This window comes from Dendrobium catenatum, unplaced genomic scaffold, assembly GCF_001605985.2.
Source record: "Dendrobium catenatum unplaced genomic scaffold, ASM160598v2 fragScaff_scaffold_483, whole genome shotgun sequence".
Classification (NCBI taxonomy): Eukaryota; Viridiplantae; Streptophyta; class Magnoliopsida; order Asparagales; family Orchidaceae; genus Dendrobium; species Dendrobium catenatum.
The window spans coordinates 437,153-456,585 of NW_021318945.1; the positions used below are offsets into that span (position 1 = coordinate 437,153).

Sequence of the window (19,433 nt, forward strand, 5' to 3'; positions counted from 1 at the left end):
TATTGTTGGATTCAAATTTATATGTGGATGATATTTTGGCTATGTTAACAACCTCGACTATGAGATTGTGATGGTGAGCGCTTTAGACAAGCGGTGAGTCTCTTAGGGAAAGCAACTAGTTTTTAAAGTGAGTGTGGTCGTGAGTTGAGGACAAATATAGTGGAGCTAACTGTGGGCTTCATATGTATGTGTGCCTTTTATAGTTTAGATGAGGATATCTATAGGTGAATAGTCTTAGTTAGGCAGGACTATTGAGAGTTATTCCTTCTAGTGTGAGTGCCTCTTCAAGTGAAGTTTTGTTGAGGTGAGCCTCTTGTTGAAATTGTTCGGAATGTGTCTTCTATTAGATTCTCCTCGGGTGAGCTTTTTGTACTACAAACTCTATTAAGGTGAATGTCTTCCTATTCCAAACTTTATTTTGACAAATGCCCTTCAAGATATATAGCTTGTTTTAGGTGAGCGCCCATCTTGGTTGAGCACCTCAGAGGTAAACTTGTTTAGTACATGTGAGTTTAGTACATAGATGTCATTGGCATATATTTAGTTCTTCAATTTACTTACTCCTTTGAAAAGCAACTTGTGAAAGGAAAGGAAAAAAAAAAAGTTCGAAAGCATTTAATATCCTTCTTAATAATGAGAAAGTAAATAAAGCTTCATTGTTCAATTTTTTCTATTGCCTCAAAAAGAGTGTCTTTTTCAAGATTATCACAATTATGTGAACCTACCCCTTTGCCTATTCACAAAAACACTAATGTCGTTGTACCTTTTCCAATTCTCTTGGAGGCTATATTTGATCACATCTAAGCTTTAGAGGAAGAGCATGCATGTGTCAAGGTTGAGTTCAAGTAAGAGAAGAAGAGGGTGGAGGGCTTAGGGTGGGCTAATTACTTTGATTTGAGTAATTTGGTTTTAGCATTGTGTAGAGGCATGTGGGACTTTGGGGTCAAGGTAGAGGCATGTGGGACTTCAGGGTTAAGATCCAACTCCTCTGTTGCGAGTGACAAGTTTGTTGCATTGTGTAGGGGCATGCAAGATCTGAGGGTTAATGGACAAAGAGCAGCAGCAACTCGAGTGAATTATGATAGTTTGATGTAGTTAGCCAACATGGTTACACATGCTATGAGTGATTCTCATATTAGACATGTGGGACACAATGAGTTAGAAGGGGACATGCATCTAAAGATGTTCGATAAGTTGAAACTCCTATTATTCAAGGGGGGTTGTAGAGCCATTGATAGTAGAGGACTAGTTATTGAGGATAGAGAAGATATTTGACAACATGTAGTGCCTAGAGAGTTAAAAAGTACCACTTACAGTATTCCTATTTTAAAGCGAACTTGATAGATGATAGATTCGACAACAAATAGAGAAATTATAAAGAAAGATGAATGCAAAGATCACATGGATAGAAAAAAATAAAAGAAAATTAAAAATTAAAAACATTAAAAGAATTTTTTTTTTTTTAAAGATCACATGGATAAAGTTCTTAGTATTCCAATAATTTATAACAAAAAATTATAATATTTTATTGATTCATATAAAGAAAATCATCATATATCTAATTCATTTTTTTTTAAATAATCTTGAGGTGATTTCAAAGAGCAATTGCTATCAATATTCTTTGACTATCTAAAAAAATATATATATTCTTTGACTATATCTCATATTATGTTTTTCACCAATGAATAATATATCTTATACATTTATCAAAGATATCAAATCATCATCTATCATATGTTCATCCATCGAGCACAAGCAGTGAAAATCATAGGTAAAAATAAGTAAAAATTAAGTAAAATAAGGAAGAAGATTGTTGCTCTAGCCCATACTGAATAAACCAACTGAAGAAAACCATTAAGATCCCATGGATGCCTTATAATCTCAATTAAAATAGGCTTAATACATACTCATAAACTCAACCGGATGATTAAGTTGAAAGAGGATAGCAAAATAATCTTACTCTCACTATACACTCTTATAATAAGTCTCATATTTTAAAATCAAAAGCTCGCATTGATTTATTTTGATGGATTTATGAATCAAATCTATTTTTATTGATTTATTTTGTCCCTGGAAATATAGGGGATAATATTTTTCTAAGGTGAAAAGATTATAATAGTCCGTAATTTAACCCAAACAAATAAATTTTTTTAAGAGGCATTATAAGCTAAACCTAGGTGACCTTTCCAAGCATACCCTATCCTTCTTTCTTGGGGCTTCTACTCTCCTTTAAGTTATACCTAGAGGTTTCGACTTATCTAGAGAGATTAGTCTTGTTGCCCATATATTTGAACCTTGATCAAGACTATGTTAATCTTTAACATGGTAAGTTATCCTCTTTTATTTTTTGGCTGAGTTATATATCCGTTAAGTTAGAAAGTTTTTAAGAGATTTGTCACTTATTAGGGCTAAAATTTAACCAACTTTGGACTCTCGACAACCTAGGACAAGTTACTTTATTTTCCTTTGAGTGATTGAGTTCTCTTTTTAGATTTGAGAAAGTAAGGCAAGCTCCCATAGTGTACAATGAGATGGGGTGAGTTTCCCAAGTCATGATTTTATCATTATTTTTTATTATTCATTTATTACATAGATGAATCGCCAGATAGAATGGGACTTGGTTAAAAAAATGAAAATAGTTTATTAACCAATAGAAGATATAATATTTATATAATGACTTCTCATAGGGGTAAAAAATCTTCAATTCATTAGTATGTTTGTAATTGGTATGCTTGAAGGCTAATTTGCTTAATAATATATGGTGCTTCCTAGGTCAACCCAAGTCTTCTAGCATGGGATGGCAAGCTACTGCATTCACTATTCTTTGCATAATGTTGTGAAGGTGGAAAATATTATTCTTGACATTTGCATTATAGTACCTCATCATTCTCCTCTTTATCCATTCATGCTTCAATATTTTTTGAGCTTTAAGCTCAAGAAATAAATCTAACACAACTTCTATGCCTTCTTTATTTCTTTCTTCCAACTTGCTAATTTTTCTTCCTTGAAATTCATGACAGTGATCACTCAAAAACTATGTAGATCATACTCAATTGATAGTAGGGCCTCAATTCTATTGAAGAGTACAAATTATGTGTGTCCAATCAGTAAGGATTATGTATTTCTTAGTGCCCAAAGGACTGAAGGTAATGCTTCTATTCAATTTACTTTGGGTTTGGGTCCTTCCACCTTTATCATTAGAAGGTTCAAAATATGCTTGTTGTTGATTTGACTTGTCCATTAGGTTTGTGATGATGCACTAAAAAAAGTCCGAGGAAACATCCCTATGACTGACATATTTTCTTGACATTCTTATTGGAAAACTATGGCATATTATCAACAATAATTATGAGATAGGCCATACATGTATGTGATTTTAGACCAAAGGAAATTATTCATGACATTGGTAGTCATCTTTGCTAATTTCTTTCTCTTAATTTAGTTTAAGAAGTAGTCAACCATAATAAGGGTGAACATTCTTTGCCCATTAGAGGGGAGAAATGATCCAATGAGATCCATTCAATGTATAATAACCACAGGCTGATTGTTGGCTGGAGCTTATGGGAAGGTTGTAGCTACATTAGAGGATATTTTTTTATATATGAGGCATTTCTTTGAAAATTCTATAAGTCATTTGTAAGGTTCAACTAGATTACCCTTATATGAGGATCCTATGGTCATATGTTCTTCCTCCTAAGTGGCTCCCTCACTCGTCATAGTGCACTTGCTTGAATATTTTCTCTACTTCCCATTCTTTCACACACCTCAATTTTAATGAGGTTGCCAATCTTCTAAATAACTCATATGAAATTAGAAGATATTATGCAACTTTGATTTTGAATCTATTATCTTGGGCTAAATTTTCCTTGCCTTTCGATAATCCACATAAGTAGACCTGTCAAAAACGGGTCACGGGTCGGGTTCGGGTCTAACCCGAAATTGACCCGACACTGTTCAATCCGACCCGACCCGACCCGTTTTTGCAAACGGGTCGGTTTTCCGAACCCGAACCCGACCCGCTTCGAGTCCGGGTCAACCCGACCCGACCCGCTTCGGGTATATTTAATTAAATTTTTTTTATTTAATTCATTTTATTTAAATTTAAATCAAATTAAGGGTAGATTTACTTCAATTAATTTAAAATAAATCAAGATTAATTTAATTTGGGCAATAATATTTATAATTTTTTGAAATATTATTTACTTATTTCATAAAAATTCATTAAAATCCTCCAAAATTAATTAAAAACGGGTCAAACCGGGTCGATTTCAGGTTTCCGGGTCAACCCGAACCCGACCCGGTTTTACAAACGGGTCAAAATCTCTAACCCGAACCCGACCCGGTTCGGGTTCGGGTTCGGGTTGACCCGAACCCGAAATTTTCAGGCCGGGTTCGGGTCGGGTTTTCGGGTCGGGTCCAATATTGACAGGTCTACACATAAGGATCAATCATACTCACCAAGTAGTCCGCCTGGACCTATGGCAGCTCATCTTCTTTGATGTTTCCCTTGGTATTTCTATTATCCTGAAGTACTAGAATAAGTTTCTTTTCACTTTCAATTTGAAAATATATGTATTAAAACAATTGAAGTCCATGAGGAATTCGACTAATGCTTTAGCTTTGATGGCCTTTTAAGGAGTATAGGTGATTTGAAATTTTCTTAGATTAACCACTAGCGTGATAAACCTATCAGAATGCTCTAATTAAGTTAGCATGACTTTGAGGGGATGTTTAATGATAACATAAATTAAGTGGACATATAAGTAAGATCAGAGTCATCAAGGAAAGATTATTAGTGCCCATGCCAATTTTTTCCTGATTTGATATCCTAATTTTATACTCAATATTTTGCTCATATAGTAAATGGATCGTTTCCTTCTCCTTCTTATCTAACCAGAATTGAGATAATGACAAATTTTCCAACTCCTAGTTACAATAGTAGGTATTCTCCTAGTTGAGGGCTTTGTATTAATAGATGTGAGGATAAGTGAATTTTTAGTTGTTGGAAGGCTATCTCATACTCCTCACTGCATGTAAAGCACTTGGTACTTGTAAATATTTTGAAGAAGGGTGAGCATCTCTTGCCTAACTTTGAGATGAAGGGATTGAGTCTTTCAATTTTTCCTAATGTGTCACTATAAAACTCTCATAATTTTGGGTGACGACAATTTCAAGATCTATTTCCCTTTGTTGTGATTCACTTTTATCCTTTATTGGGTTAAGAGGAACCTATGAACTAGCCAAAATCTTCTCTTAAAGAAAGCCTCAGTTGATTGAGCCACATATTATACCATTGTAATGTAGCAAAAATTTCATTTAGGCCTTGAATGTGTTACTTCGATGACTTGCTCTTTACTAATAGATCTTCCACGTATTCTTAGGCATTTCTCCTATTCTAGTCTTCGAAACTCGATCCATTTTGTAGTAAGTTGTCATGTCATTTTTAGACTAAACATCACTTTGTAGTAGTAAAAATCTGCCTCATAACAAAGGATGCCTTTTCATAGTCATTGGGGAGCATCTTTATTTGATGGTAGCTAAAGAATGCGTCAAGAAAGCTAAGAACTAGAAATCCAACCATCGAGCCAACTAGTAAATCAATTATTGGGCTACTCAAGTCCATATTTGTGAAGTTCACACGCATCCTCTATTTTTCATTTTGCCTTCTACACCATCACTGCACATCACTAATGAAGTTGACACACATCCTCTATCAAAGATTCATGCTCGATAATGTACATCACTAATAAAGTAGGTGTTTAGGAGTTTTTATACTTCTTTCTTGATGAATTGGGTAGGATGATTGTAGTCTTCATTATTTTTTATTTGATAAACTTAGCTACCTTCTTGATTTTCAGCATATGACTAGACTGGAGAGTATTCATATCATTAGTCTTTGTTGTGGCTTTGGATGCCCCTGAAAGTACTTTATGTGAGTGCCTTGGGTGAGTACTTTGGACAAGTTTGTAAAGACAAGTTCCCAATGAACAATGCTCCTCTTAGAGCAATCAATGAATTTGCGCAATTGTAATCTTAGGATAAACTTAGTTGATAGTGCCCATGGGCTTCATATCTATGTGTGCCTTATGTAACTTGTACGAGAATATCTATTAAAAGTGAATATTCTTACATGGTAAGGATCGCTAAGAGATCCTAGTCCTCATAGAATGAGTTTCTCTTCGAGTGAAGGCTTGATGAGACGAGCTTCAGTTGAACTCACTCAAAACATGTCTCTTCGAAAGAGTTTTCCTAGGACGAACACCAATTATATGAGCTCCACTTGGATGAATGTCTGCCCATCCCAAATGTTACTTTGGTGAATGCCCCTCAGAGTGAGACTCATTTTGGTGAGTACTCCTGGCTGAGCTCTTTGGTGCTGAATTTATTTTGGTACCTATTAATTACATATATAGACTTTTATGATCATACACTTATAATAATTATCAAATGCTTATGTGAATGATTTTTAAAACTCTAGTAGCACATATTATAGTTTCTCTTGAAATCTTCTTGCTAAATTATCATAATAAGTACTAGCACAATCAAAATATTATGAAGATTTTATAGTACTTATATTTCCAAAATTTTGTTATTAGTATTTATATTTATAAAATATATTAAATTATTATTATTATTTTAATTTAAATTCTTATTCTTATGAAAGTAAATTATTATTATTATTATCTTAATTTAACTTTTTATTCTTATGAAAGAAACGATCATATTATAAGAAGTTCCATACAAATAACTGAAAAATGATAGATTTTTTCAAAATTATTTTTTAAACATAATTTTCGTTTCTATTTCTTCTCAGAAATAACTTTGCTAAAATAAATTTGAAAAACAAAGATTAAAAAATTAAAGTCAGCCGTCAAAAATGAATTGAATGGTTAGGATGTGGCAACTGGACAGGTGCAGTTTCAGTAGTAAATATAGAGAATTTGAACCTTTGAGTTAATAGGCATTAGATGCAGAGTTCTATATGCTTTACAATAAAAGAATTATATTCAAATTAATCTTCATCTTAATTTAATTAATTATAAAAAATAAAAAACAATGATATTTGAGCCTTTAAAAATATAAATTTATCAATATATTTTACCATTTAAAATCATTAGACACATGAAATATATAAAAATGAAAACTCATTTTAATTAGGGGTGTCAATTTTTGACACGACCCGAAACACGACACGAATCCGACCCGAAAAAATTCGGGTTCGGGTCAACCCGAACCCAAAACGGGTCGTGTTCGGGTTCAACAAATCAATCTATATTAAAAATCGAGTCGGGTTCACGTTGACCTAACAACCCGAAATTGACCCGAAAGTGACACGAAAACTCATATTTGACTCAAAAACCCGAGATTGACCCGTTTTTTATCCGAAAATCAATTTTTGACCAAAAAACTAGCAATTTTGGGTCAACCCCGAGTCATTCGTGTCGAGTCAGGTTGACCCGGATTCAAATCGGGTCGGATTCGAGTCCAGATACCTGACCCGTTTTTAAAAACGGGTCGGGTTCATATTGACCCGAATAATGTCGGATCAATTTCGGGTTCGACCCGAACCCGATCCATTGACCCGAATTGACACCCCTAATTTTAATTTCAAATCATTAAACGGTCCTTAAACTTTGAAATAATTTAATGATGTTAACAAAATGGATGATTTTAATCTTACATTAGAAGGTCGTAACATTACATTCTAATTGCGTGTGTGTGTAAATTTTTCATAACTTTTTATAGCACTAATATTTATTATGAACTTATGAGTGAATCACTTGGGCGAGTCTTCACTAATGAGTGTACTAGTCAAGTTCTTCGAAAAAGGACATGCAGGGCAGGTCAGTATGGGCGAGTCCTCGAAAAATGCAGACAAGTCCCAACTTTGACTTCAAGACATGAAGGGTGAGTCATATGAGGCGATGATAACCGCAAGCTGAGGACTATCCGAGTCCAGGAGGTTGTAGTTACAGACTCTAGAGATGTGCACTTCATGAATCTAGCTTGAAGTATATTAGTAAAACTTGGTAGCTTTGTCAATGAAAATGGCATGCTGAGATCGATCTTTGTCGAGATAAGCGTCTCTCTAGTGCTTGGAAGAATCTATACTAGTTCTCTGATATACTTGCATAGGATGACCCCTCAGTTAGATTGATTTGTCTAAGTCAATCTCCTACAGGTGAATGCCTTGGATGATGTGACTGCTTTCAATGAGTTATCTTGTTGAAATCTATTAGGTATCTATGAAACACCTATATGAACTTATATGAGTATACATTTAGTTCCCTGATTCACTTTTGCCTTTGTCAGAAAGAATAAGTGAATTCACGATGAGTATTTAATGGTTTTATCAAACAATAAAACCATAAGATTAGAGAGAGTCGCCTTAAATGGTTTGGTCACATAAAAAGGCGGCCTTCCGATGACCCGGTTAGGAGAGTAGAGGTATTAGATTTGACTTGTATTAAGAAAGATAGGGGTAGACCTAAAAAGACTTGGTTAGAAAATATTAGGAATGACCTTTCTTTATTAGATTTAAACGAGAATTTGACTTTTAATAGGACACAATGGAGAAAAAGGATTCATGTAGCCGACCCCACGTAGTGGGATAAAGGCTTGATGTTGTTGTTGTATCAAATAATAAAATGAAAGTAAATACAAGTACAATGTGCCGTGCCAATATTAGATTTTCTACTTTAACTAAAATTTTGAGAATAATTATTTTTTTACATCCTTACACTGCACTATGATGCACTCATTACAAATAAAAAATTAAAATAAAGAAAATATAAAGTCATTTATCCTTAAACATGGACCTTGTAAATTGGCTGGCGATATGTCGCATCAAAGATGAAGTAGAACTGTAATTTTAGATATGCCTGACGTGATATTCACTGTTTTTCTGAACTATGAACGGTCAGCAAATTAAGATAAGGAAATAATGAAGAACTATTACCATGTAAAAATGGCGTTTCAAGTGCTATCATCTGCTATCATCCTCGTCATTGATAAGGAACTCCTCTATCTGCTCCCTAAAATGAAGAAAATTAATGATAAATTAGATAAACAACATTCAATTTATTCACCCAAGGATTTTTTTTGGGAGATTTACATACATACCACCTTATACTACTCTATTTACATATTTTAACACTTGAAACTTTAATATTAATCAGAAATATCCTTGAAATGAAGAAAATTCTATAGCTCCGAACGCAGTTATACATCTGGATACCAACCAGAATGAGCCACGTCAGCGATACCGAGCCACGGTACCAAGCAGTACTGAGCCCCGGTACCCCAGTACTGAGAGTACCGAGCCGCGGGCTTAGGTATTCGGACGGGGTTCAGCTTCCGCACAGAATAATTTTTCCCCTAATCGAGTATTCTATAGTTTCCACAACTTGACAGAACAAAATCTTAAATTTTATGATCTTAGTTGAGAGGAGAATGAAAATGGAATGGGAACAAAACTTTTGTAGTAGAAAAGGCAGCTAATCTAAATTAATAAAGCATTTATGAGGAAGGAAAATGTTAAACATAAAATGTAATAGGGCATATTTCTGACTTCTCACCTTAACCATCTTTGATCAGCACATCCTTGATTCTTCATCCTATTTGTTATTGACAAAGGTAAAAGCGAATAGAACTTTTCAAGAGAACTTGTGTCTTTTGGGAGTATCTGAAAACGACAGCTTTGACAACATTGTGAAGCAAACATTTCAATACTAGTTTGGTACATTCCTTGAGTTTCTTTGAGATGCTTCCATTCTGAATCACTTAGCGGGCTCCCACAGATTGGGCAGAGAAATTCAGGTTTTGATTCTTCGTGATTAACATTTTGAAACTTGGGGCGAATAATGGATGGTAGAAAATCATAATACCCATCTTGAGTAAATTTGTTAAAGGAGAACACCTTCAGCTTCTCTCCAGTTCTTACTATAGTTCGCTCTCGAGAAGGATTTTCTTCCTGCAAATTGAAGGGTGTTTTCCTTTTAAGTGGTGGTGTAAGTGAATGAGAAATGCCAAAAGTTCAGCTATCTTAGCCTTTGTTTGGAACGGCTTTTTCATTGCTTCTTAAAGCCGCTTTTTAGTACAAAAATTAAAAATTTTGTACTAAAAGCTGTTTTAAGAAGCAATCTCAAACGAAACCTTAGACTTCAAAACTAAAGATAAAGATCTGTGCTTTCAATCAAACCTTTTATATCGCATTAAATCAAAGGTCTTAATACCTGTAGGCGTGCAACAAATGATGATACCAGGCCATTGATTCCGACAGGACCGTTGAATAGCTGTGTAGTCTTCAAACTATCTAATCAGTTAGAATGTGCCAATAGAAAGTAAAATTGGGAGATATAAGTAGGAAATCCTACCCATCCAGATGACAAAGCATGGCAAGCTCTTGCGCAAGGCAATCACGAAGAGGAAGCACTACAGGTACTTCCCACCTTGAATCAACATATTGCAAGTTGGCAGGTAAAGAGAAACCTTGACCCTGAGAAAAAATACCATATAATCCTCCAAAAAATATCTATTATTTATAACAAAACAGCATTGCATTACTAGACCTGGTTAATTACGGAAATTTCTTCAGTTACCTTAAACAAAAATATATAGTTAGCCTGAAGCTGGTAGACACTAGCATGGGCGGATCCCCCATGTGCTCAGGGTGGGAAAAAAAATTAAATATTTAGAGGAAAATTTTTAGAATATTTTGAATATTTTGGGTATTTTTCCTCCCATAAAAAATCTTTATTGTCTTAATTTTATCAATCCTAAACGTCTTTTTCCATCCCCACAAAAAAGAAAAAAATTGTCCACTTTGAAAAAAGAAACTGGATCCGCCCCTGGACACTAGCAAACCTTAACGGTGGCAGATATTATCAAGCGTGCCATCTTTGAAGCACAGGATCCAAGCAATAGTTTTGTGTAATTGTTATCCAAAGCAATCTGTAGGCACATTGGAAAGATCAATGACTATTGACTACCAGTATCGTAAATGTGGATGTTAAGAAATTGAGAATAAACCTTCTGCAAAGAAAGCATGCGCAGATATTGTGTGAAATCTTCTTTCCCAGTTGCATCTGTAATACTATCCAACAACTCATTCAAACAACTCCTTCCATCATCAAAATTCTTGCAAAATAACCCTTCCATAGATGTCACATGCAACTCTTTCTGAGCAGGAGCTAATTCAGATACAACGCTATTTATTTCTTCAATTATGTTGGACATTCCAATTGATGGATTAAGACCAACTGCGCTTTCATCGACAAAAGCAACCCCTACGGCAAATACTGGTAAGCCTTGAGATTTACTTGCATCCCAGTTCTTCAAAGATTTACATTGTAGCTCATGAATAAACTGTAGAGCAACTCTGTAGCAACAAGGAATGAAATTTAGCAACATAACTTATAATAAGTCAACTTTAAGAACTTAACCCTGTTACCAAGAATCAAAACTTTAAAAGTTACCATAACATAGACATGTTAGCAGCAACACAAAAATACATGCTATTTTCAGCACTTCTCAAATAGAACTTTGTTAGTACTTTTTTAAAGGAATTGGTCCAAAGCCCTACAACTTATTAAATTTGAGTTTAGCCAAAAAAACGTCAGACAGCTACACAAGGAAATCAACCAAATATGTTTAATATTGTGGATAAAAAAAATGCACATAAGAAGAGAAGTTCATGTATAAGAGAAGTTTACAGCAGCTATATGAGATATATTGGTGCAAAGCCTATAGGATCTTTATGATGAAACCAACAACTTGATTGGCATCCCCTTAGGGCTATGATGGGAGGGTTAATTAGGTGGTGGTAAAATGGGAATTCAGATTTAGGACAAATTTGGAGCTGAAACTTCAAGGTTATCAAAAAACAACCCTTTCTTGTAGAAAAATAATGAAAAACACCAAATAAAAATTTTGAGATATTAGGGAACTACTGGTGGTGTTTTAATGAGTTATGAATTAGTAGTTAAGGAGTTATAATATTTTAATTTAGTTGCTCACAACATTAAATTGTCTCTCTACATTGAATTTTTGGCAATGATATATTAAAATTATTGCAAGTTAAAGCCTTGAAAGGTTAGAAGGGATGTGAATGAATATTTGAAAGAGTTTAGAAGAGGTTGAATGGGTTTTGGGGTTGAGAAACGCTAGGCTTGAGACTACATAGAGGAGATGAAATTTGTGTCGAAAAAGATGAGCAAAAGTAAGAATGGTAACTAAGGACTCACCAAAGCCCTAGGGGATCAGCCACCAAGCTTCACCAAAGAGTAGAACAACCACCAAGCCTTTCAAATGAAATTTACACAAGAAAAACTAATTTTTATTCAATGCAACAAAAAGTACAAAGCAAAGTCCTATTTATAGGTCTTTTTCGTGTCTAAACAACTTTATAAAGCCTTAAGAGCTAATAAAATGCTATTATATAAATCAATGATTTATCCTAATATAAAATAAAAGAAAATAAATTAAATTAAAATGAAGTCAAGCTAGTTAAGATGATGAAGAATCATGCATGAAAGCTACATAAGGAAAAACATCCCCAAATTCATCATCGCCATCATCACCAAAATGCTTAGCTGTACCTACATATTTGTCGTAAGTTACTTCCCTACTATTCTCCTCCAAAAAAGCCATGAAATTCAGGTAAACGAGTTTGATTGAAAGAAAAATGTGTGCCTGCAAGTAAGCTTTGATGCTAGTTGACATGCAACTAAGTTATGTCCTTAAAATTTGAAATGCCAAAAACAACCACTGACTCAAGTACCAACAAGTAGATGAGTACATAAATTGCAATGACATTGCATTTACTAAGGACCAAACCATGTAATATTTGCATTAGCAGTAGAAGCAAATAGTATTAGCATACAAACTGAAGAAATAACCATTAGAGCATAGAGTTTTCAAGGCCTTGAAGAAGGTTACTGGATGTCTGGTTGATAAAGAGAAAGATTGGTCCAAAATTAAAATTTTGACTATGCACAATAGCATAATATAGAGATTTTGATTTTAATTGAAAAGCGTATTTGCCTAATTGATATGCTAAATTTAATTTGAATTTATCTCATATAATACTACAAAATATATCCCATTACGACCACAAAGGGATTAAATTAAATCGAATTTATTATATTGTTTTCGCTGATTTAATTCAGAGTTAACACAAATTGTATTATACAATCATACACCCTATGGTTTAATTGGTTCTAAAAAAAATATCGAAATGGTCCCTGAACTATTGGTATAAGGCTAGTTTAGTCTCAGTTATCTAATATATTTAATTTGGTCCATTAATTTCTCAAATATGATCCAATCTAGTTGCTCTATTGGATTATGTTAGATCAAATTTGAGGAGTTAAAGAGACTTTTTGGATCAAAGTTAAATAGTCAAGGAACTACTTTGGACATATTAGATAATATGAGACTAAAATAATATAATATAGAGATTTTGATTTTAATTTAAACGTATTTGCTCAATGATATGCTAGATTTAATTTGAATTTAGCTCATACAATATTGCACAATATATCCCAGTATGATCCAAGAATGGATCAAATTAAATCAATTTTTTTTTGTTTTTTTGTTGATTTAATTCAGATTTAATGCAAATTGTATTGTATGATCATACAGCATATAGTATAATTAGTAATAAAAATATATATTAAAATGGTTCATGGACTATTTGTATGAGGATAATTTAGTCTCAGCTATCTAATATATTTAATTTGGTCCATTGATTTCTCAAATATGACACAAACTAGTTGTTCTATTTGATTATTTTAGATCAAATTTGAGGAGTTAAAAATTATTTTGGATCAAAGTTGAATAGTCAAGGAACTAATTTGGACATATTAGATAATCTGAGACTAAAAGAGCATAATATAGGGAATTTGAATTTAATTGAAATGTATTTGCTTAATTGATATGCTAAATTTAATTTGAATTTAGCTCATACAATATTACACAATATAATCCCAATACGATCCACAAATGGATCAAATTAAATTGAATTTAATTGATTATTTTGGTTGGTTCAATTCAAACTTAACACATACGATCATTGATCATATGATATAATTAGTTATAAAAAAATATTAAATTGGTTCTTGGACTATTTGTATGAATGATCCAAACTGGTCATTTTATTGGCGCCGGTGCAGCGGCCCTTGCACACTTGTCACTGTATTCAGGCCATACAGCGCGTCGCTTCCAGGGGACGCCCTAGCATTAACACAATTTCTTAAAGGATTCATGTCATTATTGTTTGACAAGTTTTACGCTGGCTGTCGACTACCTAACGCAACCCTCCACTTTTCTCATCCAGGACTTGGGACCTGGCAACGGCAGTGTTAAAAAAATATTAAATTGGTTCTTGGACTATTTGTATGGAGGCTACTGTAGATCTAATGTGTTTAATTTGGTCTATTGATTTCACAAATATAATCCAAACTGGTCATTTTATTATGTTATTTTAGATAAAATTTGAGTAGTTAGGAGACTATTTTGGATCAAAATTGCATAATCAAGAAACTAATTTGGACATATTAGACATCTGAGACAAAAATGTGGAGTTAGTTATAACTTTTTATCCCATATAGTGGGATAAAGAGTTAGTTGTTGAGTTTTAGTTATAAATTTTAAATTGATTAATCCTTCAATTAAATTTATTCAGAATTTTTTTTATATTTTAGTGTTTGGAAGTTATTCTAAACTTCATAAACACTTTCGATAAAGTAATTTATAACTCAAAAAATAAATAAATGATTTTCATAATGTTTGATGATCTTGATACAGTTGAGCTTATTTGACTAGCTTCATTTAAGTCATAATTAATTTGAGTGTGCTTAATACATATATTTGCTTGAAGCCCGTGTGAAATTGAATTAGCTTGTACCCGTGCCAATCTTAAGTAGAGTTATTAGCATTAATCAAATTATATTTGTGATAATCAAAATTGTGATTAAAACTTAAGCTTATATGGCTAAATAGTATTGTAGAATGTTTTTTATAATATAATAATAAAGCATACAGCGATAAACAGACTTTGTGGGGTAGTAATAGGTACAAAAGAATTTTTAAGGAATAGAAATGCACGTTTAAAAGGTGGCAAAAGTAAATATGCTAAAACTCATAATGATTATAAGAAAAATAGAATTCTAATATAAAAGCTACAGTTATTGATGATTTATATAATAGGCTGTAACTTCTACTATTTTTAATAATAGATCAAAAGTAAGGAATGAGAAAATGAGATACATAGAATAGTTGAGCAAAAAATAAGAGACAGGAATTTTGATTAAGTTCGATGGTTAAATAAAATAATATGATCATGATTAAAGATGAAGAGATCAAGGAAAAATAAAAATATCACTGAAAAAAAAAATAAATGAAAATGTTTATGGATAAAACTATTTTTGAAGAGAATGAAGTACATTATAGAATGATCCAAAAAAGTGAAGTAGAATCAAACTAAAAAAAGATGTATAACAATAAGGCGTTACGTCTAAATGAAATACATATTGAGATTTCAAGAATTATGGGAGATATTAAAATAATTAGGTTAATGAATCTTTCAATAGAATTTCAAATACTAAAAAAATGTCAAATAATAGGAGAAGAAGCATTGTTTTGTAAGGGAATATAAGCATAGAAACATTACATCAATTTCAAAGAACTTATTTGATTTCATACCATAAAGATCCATCATAAAATTGATTTTTTTTTGGTGTTAAGATAAATAATGGAGAAGACTAGAAAATAAAGAGAAGATATTTATGTGAATTTTATTGTTCTTGAAAAAGAATATAATCACATATAATGAGAATTGATTTGTAAACATTATGAAAGCAAGGGGTAATGTCAAATAGATGCTGATGTTATTAAAGATATATACGATGTAATGTTGACTAATATATAAGCAATTGTAGAAGCACCAAAGATAATTAATTATCAAATGTTTGCATCACACCTCAGAATTAAGTTCATGTTATTTTTTATTAATTATAACTTATACACATGCCTACAAAATATATTCAAAGTGAGTTTTTTATTTTATTTTATGCTTTTTTAAGATAATATGCCAATGGAGTTTAGGCCGGTGTTGTAAGAGTACTCCATCCAAGGCATAATCTTTGCTTGGAAAAGAGCTGAGGCTAGAAAAAAATTAGGAAAACTCTTGGAGTTAAAGGGGTGTATGTAGATAAGATTTAGAGTTGATCTCGATTTTTGAAGGGGTTTTGATGGATCAAATGCATCTGGAATAAGATTAGAACTTATTTGGGTAAAGTTTAGCCGAACACTTTAAGATGTCTTTTAAGTTAGGGTTTTGTGTAGAAAAAATTGTGGAACTTAGTGGAAAGATAAAGGGATGGTAGAAAAAGATCCCAAAGAAAGAAATGAGAAAAATAGCAAGTATAATAGAGAAACTACCACTCACTAAAGAAATATGTTGAGGAAGACTAGCAAGTCTCCTTTTTGCATGAATAGCCACCGAGTCTCAACATCTTTAGAAGGACTCCAAATTTTAGTTTCAATTAGCAATAATCCTGATTCATCCACCAAAATAACACATAACTATGTTCCTTATAAGACTCTAAATAATGAAATAGAAAAGAAACTAAAAGGACGGAGAAAGAGTGGTTCATCCAAGTCCCTAGAGAAGACCTCAATGTCTTCGCGTGGATGGTAGCTGAGATGTCTGGTATTGATGAAGAAGTCGCCTACCATAGACTCAATGTGAGGAGGTATGTTAGACCCATTAAACTAAAGATTAGGAAGACTGCACTCATGCTTACACAACACTACAAAGGTACAACATGCGATTTAATATGCTAAAGTGTACCAAGTGTAGCTTTAGTGTAGGCTCAGTAAATTTCAAGACTTCCTCCTCACACTTAAAGGCATCAAAGTTAAACCAAACAAGATAAAAGCCTTTTTGAATATGCCATCAGCTTGGATCGTCGATGAAGTGTAGCAACTCATTAGTGAGTCACAGGGCTAAATTGATTCATATCCAAGCTAGGTAAAAGGTGCTCGCCCTTCTTCAAAGTGTCGAGGAACACTAAGAAGTTTGTCTGAAGTGAGTAATGTGAGTCTGCCTTTCAACAACTCAAGCTCCTCTATTCGTTGACTCTACTTCAAAGTCTAAGATTAAGTGTGGATTTATTGTTTTACCTAGGAGTATGTGAGGACGCAATCATCTTTGCACTCATCTAGGAAGAAGAAAAGAAAAAAAGGACATCCTATTATATTAGCAAGACCATAAGGGGAGCAGAGTGAATATATTCCATTATAGAGAAATTCACATGGCCCCTGTTAGCCTCAACTCGACGACTGTGATCTTATTTCTTAATCGGCAACTAAGATCTTATCTCTTTACTGGAGGATGGGCGATGGGCCAGTTGATCCCTGGATTATATGAGGACCCACATCAGCACCTTTCTCTATACTCGTAGAGGTCCACTTGTCTTTTTCCCGATTCTCTCGCCCGTGGAAAGGCAAAGTGCCACCCTCATAAGCATTACACTTAACTTCATAAGCTCGACAAGATCATCTTATCTCATACATAACACGTTGTGGTTCAACTAAAAGGTTAAAGGTGTAAGGGCCTCAAGCATGAGATCGCCTCTTATAGGAGCAGGATATAAGTGGTAAGACACCACCATCATCATGAGGAATCTACATGACAATCGAGGCTACAATAAAAATCAAACAATAAATTTGCATTGACTTTCCTTTTAACCATTCAATAGCCATAATAAATGTTCGTTATTAATTTACTTGTCTTTTTCATTGCTCGCCCTCCAAAAAGCTAAGTGAATCAAGGAACAAAATGTGCACTTGCATATATCTTCACAGTTATATAACAAGTAGCTAACAAATTATAATAGGAGAGCTCATATCTCACAGATCTCAGCAAGAAGACTCTCCTAGGGGCCATCAACCCCAATTCAGCAAAATAATAAAAAAGGAGTCACTTCTCAAAGAAATGACAATGGTTCCGACGAACCATTCAGGTTAAGATTTGCCTTCCAACGAGAAGCATGCCCTCATAGCTACTCATCTTCACTCAGGCAGAGGGTTATCAACAAAATCTATCATCCAAACTATAAGTAAGGATCCCTCTGATAAGATGCAAGCTCACCTCGCCATACTCAATTGGCCATGGAGTCCAACTATCCCTGCGACTTAAGCAGACAAGCCCTTCATATTAAAGCAGTCCAAGGACTCCATTTAAGAGGTCACCAATGCCTCCAAAGGACTCCATTTAGGGTCTATTAGAACATGACACTTGTCCTAAGCACTTAGTACTAGAAGTTATTTATTATTGTGCCAATATAAGTTTTTTATTATTTTTGATGTAGCCTTCTTCATACTCATTGGATCCCTACAAATAAATGATAAAGATGCACATTTTAGATCTATTGGCATTTTCTAAAGGGATTTTGGAGCAAGTGATATTTTTCCCCCAAATTTTCTTCTTTTCTTTTCCAAATTACCACAGGTTCTCAAGTCCTAACCTTCGTAGCTTATCTGCTAGTGAGGTTGAGTATCACCCATAGAAAAATTTGAATACAAAACATTGCCCAGCATGTTTGTGATTTACGATCTAAGCAACAATAAAATAAAATAAAAATTGATCTAATTTTCAAGCTGATCCTCCATCTTCAACTCAAATCTACAGCCGTTAAAAAAACCCCTTAAACAATTTGAATCAAGGATTAAAAAACAATAAGCAGGAGAAGAGGAAGCGAGACCTGGAGGCGGAGCCACCGGAGAAGGCGACGAGAACTTTATCGCTTGGGGAGATCATGGCATTCGAGGTGACAGCGAGCTTAAACTTGCCAAAAAGGGAGGAACGAAAGCAAGCCAAGCAGAGGCTGTTCCAAGCCGGCTTCTCCTCCCCACACTTAGAGCACAGCGATTGATCCACCTTGGAACCAGGCTCATCTCGACCGTCCTTTGTTGATACGGACGGTGGCGGAGGCTGGAGTTCGTCGTCTTTGGTTCGGCGGCAGAGAGATTGGCACGTTCCGCCGCCGCTGCCACCGCACGACATTCTCACTTTGGGCGGAATTAAAACGGTGTCCGACTGCCCATGAGAGCCGATTCAGGGGCGTCAAAATCGTTTTTTTGTCGGGTTGGTTACAATCCGATTATGAACCGTCATGACCGGACCCGAATGGCCGAATCGGACCCTATTCTAAAAACTGGTCAGAAATTTGATCACGGGTCCGCTACACCCCAAACCCGAGTCGACCCGACCTGACACGCTCCAGGCGTTGAGCAGGCAAGCGATGGGGCGAGACTGGTGGTGTGCACGGCCGGCGCCAAAGAGGCCAGCATGCAACTCTTTGTAATCTTATGTACCAGTGGAGTTACTCCAAACTTTTCACATATATGCTTGTTTCATATTTTGT

General features: G+C 34.2%; 1 protein-coding gene across 1 annotated transcript; it reads right to left on the reverse strand.

The window, feature by feature from the left end:
* Positions 1-8,670: 8,670 nt before the first annotated feature.
* LOC110111070 (cytoplasmic tRNA 2-thiolation protein 2) lies at positions 8,671-19,148 on the reverse strand. Its single transcript, XM_020842763.2, has 7 exons — positions 18,771-19,148; positions 11,032-11,380; positions 10,867-10,953; positions 10,377-10,498; positions 10,236-10,311; positions 9,579-9,973; positions 8,671-9,035 (listed from the first exon to the last, which is right to left on the reverse strand). The coding sequence occupies exons 1-7, from the start codon at positions 19,070-19,072 to the stop codon at positions 8,987-8,989; spliced, it is 1,380 nt and encodes a 459-aa protein (XP_020698422.2). The 5' UTR covers positions 19,073-19,148; the 3' UTR covers positions 8,671-8,986.
* Between the last annotated feature and the right edge of the window lie 285 nt (positions 19,149-19,433).

Coding starts and splice junctions, on each gene's coding strand:
- LOC110111070 (XM_020842763.2), bottom strand. CDS start 19,072: ATGTCGTGCGGTGGCAGCGGCGGCGGAACGTGCCAATCTCTCTGCCGC. Junction 10,954..11,031: donor GCATGCTTTCTTTGCAGAAG/GTTTATTCTCAA, acceptor ATGTGCCTACAG/ATTGCTTTGGATAACAATTA. Junction 10,312..10,376: donor ATGCTTTGTCATCTGGATGG/GTAGGATTTCCT, acceptor CTGATTAGATAG/TTTGAAGACTACACAGCTAT.